The 8,006-nt window shown below is 53.8% G+C and overlaps 1 protein-coding gene across 1 annotated transcript; it reads right to left on the bottom strand.

Annotated features, from left to right (window-relative positions):
* Positions 1-1,669: 1,669 nt before the first annotated feature.
* LOC123078393 (uncharacterized) lies at positions 1,670-5,645 on the bottom strand. Its single transcript, XM_044500892.1, has 4 exons — positions 3,821-5,645; positions 3,133-3,354; positions 2,861-2,997; positions 1,670-1,794 (listed from the first exon to the last, which is right to left on the bottom strand). Exons 1-4 carry the CDS (start codon positions 5,635-5,637, stop codon positions 1,670-1,672), a joined length of 2,301 nt encoding a protein of 766 aa, XP_044356827.1. The 5' UTR covers positions 5,638-5,645.
* Between the last annotated feature and the right edge of the window lie 2,361 nt (positions 5,646-8,006).

Here is an 8,006-nt window from a genome sequence, read left to right as displayed (position 1 = left end):
GCATATGCTTTCGCACAAATTTTGATCGGGACGTTGATGAGGGTGATCAGTCTAAACGGATTAATGTTATCCGTGCCTTTAACCTTAGGGATCAAACTAATAGCTCCGTAGTTGAGGAGAGACAAGTCAACCGTACCCAACACAAAACCGTTAACTATCGCGTAGAATAGGTGCTTAAGGCACGGCCAAAATTTATTGAAAAACTCCAAAGGCCACCCATCCGGTCCGGGCGCCGTGTCCGTTTTCATATCGGCCAGGGCCTTGTCAATCTCTTCCGGCAAAAAGGATAAAACGAGCACTTCGTTTTCCTCCTGCGTCACCCGCTCCGTTGGGTCCCACAAATCCTCCCACAGGCTAAGAGCTTTTTCGTCGGCCGTCCCCAAAAGGCCCATGAAAAACTCGTAAATGTGGTTGACTATTTCCTTCTAGGTCAGCATGAGACCATTATCGGATTGGAGGCGCAAAATGGAACGCTTCCATTTCCGGACATTGGCCAAAGCGTGGAAGTAGCCGGTGTTTGCGTCTCCTTTAGTGACCCATTTTGACGCCGCTTCTACGTCGCCAATACTCTTCCTTAGCTCGCAGGATCGCGAGGACTTGGTATTCTAGGGCATATCGATGGACCCAATCCCCTTTCGAGAAAGGGCGGATATCTGCCTGGGCGTTGAGTGAGGCAATCTCATCAACGATCCTAACCCGCACCCTCTTGGACTCGCTCCCATGATTGGCCCCCCCATCCACGAAGGAAAGGACGGAGTTTGCCGGCTGCGGCAGTCCAGCACTCTGCCGGGCCATGCTGCGGACCAAGTTGTGCTATGATCAGCGCCCAGCGATTGAAAACCATTTGAGCAAATCCTTCAGACTCGAACCACGCCGTTTCGAAGTAAAATCTAGGGTTGCGGCGAACGAAATCCTCCCCTGAGGATAGAATCAAAGGGATCTTCCTCCTTTTCCAAAAAAATTGTTTCAATTTTATTATTCAAATAGATGTGCGAGGAACCTTGGTCACCTTGGTATTTAAGCAGCAGAAACCCCTTATCAAATACTCCCTCCGTTCCTAAATATAAGTCTTTTTAGAGATTTCAAATGGACTACCATATACGGATGTATATAGACATATTTTAGAGCGTAGATTCACTCATTTTGCTTCGTATGTAGTCACTTGTTGAAATCTCTACAAAGACCTATATTTAGGAAACGGAGGGAGTATAATTAAACTTACACAATAAACATATCGGCCATACAATGGAATTTAATAGGGTTCATGAGCCGGTCTATGTTGTTGGCATAATCCATGGTGCAAAAAATGGAACATGCATGTGGTGAATCAGTGACTAGAATACACACAGAAAAATGTGACAGGTTTGCAAACTCAAGGCACCCGTGCGTAAACAAACATATGTGTTTTAAACAAAACTCAGCAACTGTACACCATTCCAGCCTAGAAGCAAACTGAACCAGCTTAACACTAACTCATGCATGCAGAAACGAAAATGACACAAAAAGTGGCATACCAGATATCTCTACACGACATGAGAATAGCGTAACAGAACCAGATCCTCAAATCTTTACCAAGTTTCAAGCTGAAAGAAGCTGGAGTTTATTGGTGCTCAGATGATCTTGGTTTGTTCCAAGTTGAATCAGTGACCAGAATAAACACAGAAAAATGTCACATGTTCCCAAACTGAGGGCATCCGTGCCTAAACAAACGCATGACTTGACAACAAAACTCAGCAAACTGAACAATATTCCAGCCTACAAGCAACTGAACCTGCAGCTTAACACTAACTGATGCTGGCAGAAACGAAAATGACACAAAAAGTGGCATATATATCTCTACACGAGATGAGAATAGCGTAACTGCAGAACCAGATCCTTCAAACCTTTACGAAGTTTCGAGCCGACAGAAGCTGAAGTTGCACTGGTGTTCATTGTATGTTGGTTCTTCCCAGGTTGACTTGATGGATAATCTGACTGTTACTTTCCCGGCTGTAGACCAAGGTTCTGTGGGGCGCCATCTTTGCCAAGACATCTTCATGAGAAGCATACACCCTCTTCATCACGAACTCATCATGAACAGTTTCGATATGGTCAAGGCTCTCTCAAACTCTGCTGGCACGCTCGTCTCGGATTCCATGTACATACCAGGAAGGTCGGGATGCAGCTTCACATGAAGAGATGGAACAAGACTGCCCAGTTAGAAACACAGGTTTAGGGTTTTGCGTGGATGGTTGACATCCAGCCTCACGTCTCAATATATAGAGGATCACAATTACAATTACATACGTATACAAATACGTGTACAAGGACAATATACTAGACCCTACTTTACATGCCCCTCAATCTGAACTACATACAAGATTCAGATTGGTTCTAAAACGGTCTAGCATCTGTCTAGTAGCGGGTTTAGTAAATACATCCGCTAACTGATCATCTGTAGAAATAAACCTGACTTCCAGTTCACAAGCAGCTACTCGTTCTCTCACAAAGTGAAAATCAATCTCAATGTGTTTGGTCCGAGCATGAAACACTGGATTCGCCGTCAGGTAAGTTGCCCCTAAGTTATCACACCACAATATAGGAGTGCGCTGCCGTGGGACTCCAAGTTCTGTGAGAACCGAGTCTATCCAAATGGCTTCAGCCGCGCCATTGGCTAATGCCTTATACTCTGCCTCGGTGCTTGATCTCGAGACTGTGGGTTGCTTCTTCGAGCTCCAAGATACAAGGTTAGGTCCAACAAATATAGCAAAACCACCAGTGGAGCGTCTATCATCAACACAGCCTGCCCAGTCTGCATCGGTGAATATACTCACTCCAGTGAATCTGGACTTACGAATCCGTAGTCCCATGTCTAGCGTACCTTTGACATATCTCAGAATACGCTTGACTGCTTCCCAATGATCCACCGTTGGCTGAGACAGGAACTGACACACTTTGTTCACTGCGAAGGAGATATCAGGACGAGTGAGGGTCAAATACTGAAGTGCCCCAACCACACTGCGATACCGAAAGGAGTCATCTCTACCCAGTAGTGCACCACTATGACGTGAGAGACTCTCGGATGTAGCAAGCGGAGTGGAAGTGGCCTTGCAGTTCTCCATGTTGACGCGATGAAGAAGATCTAAAGCATACTTTTTCTGCGTCAAGGTCATGCCCCCTGAATGAAAGGACGCTTCCAAACCAAGAAAGTACTCGAGGCGACCCAAATCTTTGATGGGAAAGCTAGCAGACAACGACTGCACAAGACGATCCACCACGGCGGGGGTAGAGCCAGCAATCACAATATCATCAACGTACACCAACATGTATATCTGTATAGTACCCTGGGAGAAGATGAACAGAGATGCATCTGATCTGGAGGCAATAAAACCGAGCTGCAAAAGGCGCTGACTCAAACGAGCATACCAGGCACGGGGTGACTGCTTGAGACCATAAATAGGCCGTTGAAGTTTGCAGACATGAGAGGGATAAGTGGCATCCTCGAACCCAGGTGGCTGCTGCATGTACACATCTTCGGCCAAGAACCCATGTAAAAAGGCATTGCTCACATCAATCTGTCGGAGGCTCCAGCCACGAGACACAGCAAGAGACAAAACCAAGCGAACCGTGGCAGGCTTCACCACTGGGCTAAAAGTATCTCCGTAGTCAATTCCGTGCTGTTGAGTGAAACCACGAGCAACAAGACGAGCTTTGTGCTTATCAACACACCCATCCGGACGGTGCTTGGTTTTGAAAATCCACTTGCAGCTCACAATATTAACACCAGGTGGCCGAGGCACCAACACCCAGGTGTTAGTGTGACGGAGAGCAGCAAACTGACCCTGGTGCGTAGAGCGCATTATGACCCTTGACATATGCTGCACCCAGGCATGAACTGCAATACTTCACACTACAGCAGGTGGCGATCCAATCAAAGGCTTCTGCCTTGCATACTGCACAACATCGCTCATTCTGCTCCTCGACCTCGGCAATGAGGTTTCTCCGCCCGTATTTGGCATTGTATGTTGCCTCCATCGCGGCCTGTGCAAGATAAATCCGTTTGCCATCCTTGCCTCTCACCGACCGAAACCAGCTACCCGCTGCGGCAGCACCTGCCATGGCCGCCACCGCAGCCCCAACAACAGCCAAATGCAATGGCACTCGGCGGTCCCGTGCCCAACCTTGCTCTGCCGGTCGCTGTGAAGCATGCAGCGTGAACCTCTTTTGCACCTTCCTAAGATTTGGCTCGGCCGCGCCGGCGCCGCTGTGCAGCTCTCCGTCGAGGTGCGGCAAAGGTTCCTGGACGCCATGCACGGCAATGCGAGAGTTGATCACCACGTCTGCTTCCTTGATGGGTATGTAGTTGACGAAGACATCCTCGGCGGCACCGTGCGTGATGATGAGGCTCTGGCCCTCGCCAGCCAGAGTGTGGAGAATTGTCCCGGGGCGGAGACGACGTAGATCGGCGTGGGTGAGACGATGTTTGAGCACAATGTGGAAGCGCACCGCTGAGACGTAGTCGTGGCCTCCCCTGGCGAAAATGGCCTGGTCGTTGAGTGCGAAGACCGTAAGATTCGCGAACCTCTGAAGCTCTGTGAACTGGAGGCGGAGGGCGATCGCCACAACGCCGAAGCCTCGTCGGCGTAGGCGGGCGATAGCCTCGCGCACCAGCGTGCCACCAGAAGATCGCCCCGCAAGGGAGCGGCGATGGTGCGGGCCGTGGAAGCAGGAGTGCGTGAGCGGGCGCAGGAAGCCGACCAGCCCATGGACGACGTAGCGGCCGTCGTTGTAGAGGTCGGGGTGCGATACCTCCACGTCGTCCGCGTAGATCCTGGCGTGGCCGGTGGCGAAGGGGCCCCTTTCCAAAACGATCTTGATGCACAAGTCGACGGAGGCGGAGGGGATCTTCACCATGGCAGCGACCGTGAGCTCGGAGTAGGGGTAGTAGCCCATGGCGATGTGGTCGACGAGGAGGTCTCGGCGCGAGCACATGGGGCAGAAGGCCTGGAGGAAGGCGTCGAGAGCGGCGAAGACTGTCATCGGCCCGGGCCACTTGGCGAGAGGCGGCGAGTTGACGAGGAGCGCTGCCGCCGCCGCCGCCATCTCCTGGTACCCTAGCGAAGCAAGCGCCCTCGAGAGCTGATGCAGCCCCTGCTCGCTGTCGGAGACCACCACCTCCCCAGCGGCGCCGCCGGCTTGGACGGGAGGCGGTGGCCTCGCTGTCGTACTCTGGTTAGGTAGCGTAGTCGCCGTAGCAGTCGCTAACCCCTCTCGCGGCGGCGGCGTTGCACCGGAACGGTAGGCCGCCAGATCCGGCTGCGCGACGGGCGTGGGAGGCGGTGAGGGCGCCGCGGCTTGGGGTGGCACGAGCAGAGCAGGAGGGGCCGACGCCCGCAACTCCGCCTCCATTGTATGCGCGTCGGCGTCGGCGGAGTCCACGGCGAGCACAGGCTGGCTCAAGGTTTCGAGATCGTTTTGATGCATGGAAGGAGCCGCGCCATGGACGGGGTGGAAGTGGGCTGTGGGGGTGCCCGTCGGGGAACGGTGGTGGCTGCACGCGGTGGTGCTCTCCGGCGAGTGGGTGGCGGAGGCGGTGGATAGGAGGGTGGTGAGCACGAGTAGGAGGAGGAGGGGCAGGCGGTGAAGATGAAGAGCCATGGTTGGCGATTTGGGATGAGAATTGAGATGGATCCAAACGCCAATGGGGGAGGGGAGCGGGGGTATAAAGCCACACGCTAATAGAGAGGGGGGAGGGAGCGGAGCACGCCGTTTGCACTTGGCTGGCGACAGGACTGGCCTGACCAACTTGCGGCAGAAGCCATACACGTCACATACTATCGTCTCGTGGCTTGTGCCCACAGTAGACTAGTCAAAGTGATCAAGGGTCCAGCGACGACAGCATGTTGAGTATCTCGCGGTGATGGGATGGTTTCGCCTTTTCTTTTACAGTATTTATTTTCCTTTATTTTTAACTCCTCCTGGAATTTTGTGTTATAACTAAAATGATTATACTCTGCACGTACTGGAATTTAAAAATAAATACTCTGCGCACGTACTAGAATTTTGTGTTATAACTAAAATGATTATAAATTCTGGGGTGGAGCATTCACGTGTCTGCCTATGCTCTAGCAGTTATGTACACACATTCAAAACATTCTCTCTCTCTCTCTCTCTCTCAAAAACGATGGACGGGAGGGATTGGTACTTGTTCTGTGTTTGCACCTCATTTGTCGCCAAAACTATGGACGGCATTGGTATTTAAATGTCAAAATTTGAAAACTACTCCCTTGTGTTGAGTTGCGATTTTTTATTGCTATATATGTCAAAATTTGTCCTAGTGTTTGCTTCATATGCATACAAAAGTCATAGTGTTTGCTTCATATGCATAGGGAAGTCCAACATCTATGCAAATTCTATTTTGCGTACGCCTTTTATGGTACCTGTTCTGCCAGAACCATCTTTGTACTGTATTTTTTTAAATGGTTTAGTGTATACGCTAACCCTTTTTACAATATAGAATATCTGCTACAGTCTCTAACTTATGTGTTATATACTATTTGATATGCTTGTGCGAGTTAGGTATCACTCAGGGGCTTGTTTCAAAAGGAAGCTTTCTTTTTTATTCATAGACACAAAAGCACAGTACAAAAGAGATTGGACCCTCGGATGAGACTAAGGGCATCTTTAGCCGCGCCCCAGGAAGGCCTACCTAGGCAATTTTTTCGCGCCGGCGCCGAAAAAACGGCCCAGTCGCGCCCCCAGAAGCCCGATTTTCGCCGGCTTGGTCCGAAAACAGCGCCGGCGGACCCAGCCTGAACCCGGCGCGCTGGGGGGCGCCCGGGGGCGCCGGGACAAGCTGTTTTGGCGCGAAAAAGACGCGGGCCAGCCGCGTCAGCGACTCGGCGCCTCGTCTTCCCCCAATGGCCTCGGTTCCCGCGGGGAATCAATGGCAAGGCTGCCGCCGGTCAGCCTTGCCATTGATTCCTCACGGGCGCTTCACGGGGCGGCGCGCCGACGCCTCCCTTCCCTCGCACGCGTACACACGGGCGCGCCCCGGCTATAAAAGCCAGCGGCCTCCACTCGCCTGTGCCCAGACCAATCCCCCCTCGCCGCCGTCCAACCCCTCCCTCTCCCTGCCTCTTCCGAGCGCCGCCCTCCGGCCCCTTCCTCTACCTCTCCCGAGCCCACCCCGCGCCGCCGTCGCCATGGCAGAACGCTTCCCCGGAGATGAGGCGGTGGCCAACGGCTTCGACCGCCGTTCGCTCCGCGAATAGGAGTCCTGGCTCCTGTTCCAGGCGAACATCCCGGCGCCGCCGGACATGCGCGCCGGGCCATCGGGGTGGAGGCTCAGCGCCGGGGGAGTACCCATTCCCCCGTTGCCCGACGCCGTGGAGAAGCCGAAGTACTTCGCCGAGGAGGTCGAGATCGTGCGTGCGTCCCTCACCGACGCCCAACTCTCCCTCCCCCAGTACGCCGCCGACAACCACGCGGCCTGGGCGGCATATTTTGAGCGCCGCCAGCAGCAGCGATTGGCGTCCACCAACGGCGCGCCGGTGGTCGGCAGCCGGCAGAACAGCGAGGGGTGCCACCTCTGGTGGGGCGTCCCCGGCCGCACACTCGAGGGCGTGCTCACGTACCTCGAGGGCGGCAACGACCCGCTGTTGGCGTACCCCCTGGCGTAGCACCGACGCGTCGGGCCATGGGCGCCAAGGAGGTTCGGGTCCTCCTCCTCCTCTTCTTCCTCCCGATCCTCGTCGCACTCCTCCGGCACTCCGGCCCTGCTCGGCGTCAAGGCCGAGCCCGCGGTGGAGTCGCCGCTCGGCCGGCGCACTCGCAGCGCCAGCATCATCATCAACGAGGGCGGCCGGCGTGCCTCGTCCTCGTTGGCTCCTCCGCGCTTCGTGAAGCCAAAAACGGAGCCGGGGCTGGCGCCGGTGAAGATGGAGCCGGGGCTTGCGCCGGTGAAGGCGGAGTTCGACGACGATGATGCGGCCCTAGAATGGGCGCGCCAGGACTCGATTGCGATG

Source organism: Triticum aestivum, chromosome 1B (genome assembly GCF_018294505.1).
Source record: "Triticum aestivum cultivar Chinese Spring chromosome 1B, IWGSC CS RefSeq v2.1, whole genome shotgun sequence".
NCBI lineage: Eukaryota > Viridiplantae > Streptophyta > Magnoliopsida > Poales > Poaceae > Triticum > Triticum aestivum.
The sequence above is the reverse complement of the archived record's forward strand: the minus strand, read 5'-3'. Positions and strand labels throughout refer to the sequence as shown.

Bases quoted from the DNA above. Each gene is read 5' to 3' on its own strand.
- LOC123078393 (XM_044500892.1), bottom strand. From the start codon at position 5,637: ATGGCTCTTCATCTTCACCGCCTGCCCCTCCTCCTCCTACTCGTGCTC. The intron at 3,355-3,820 runs GTCAGTTTGCTG...TATTGCCTCCAG, and splicing joins AATGCGCTCTACGCACCAGG to ATCAGATGCATCTCTGTTCA. The intron at 2,998-3,132 runs GTATGCTTTAGA...TCGGTATCGCAG, and splicing joins ATGACCTTGACGCAGAAAAA to TGTGGTTGGGGCACTTCAGT.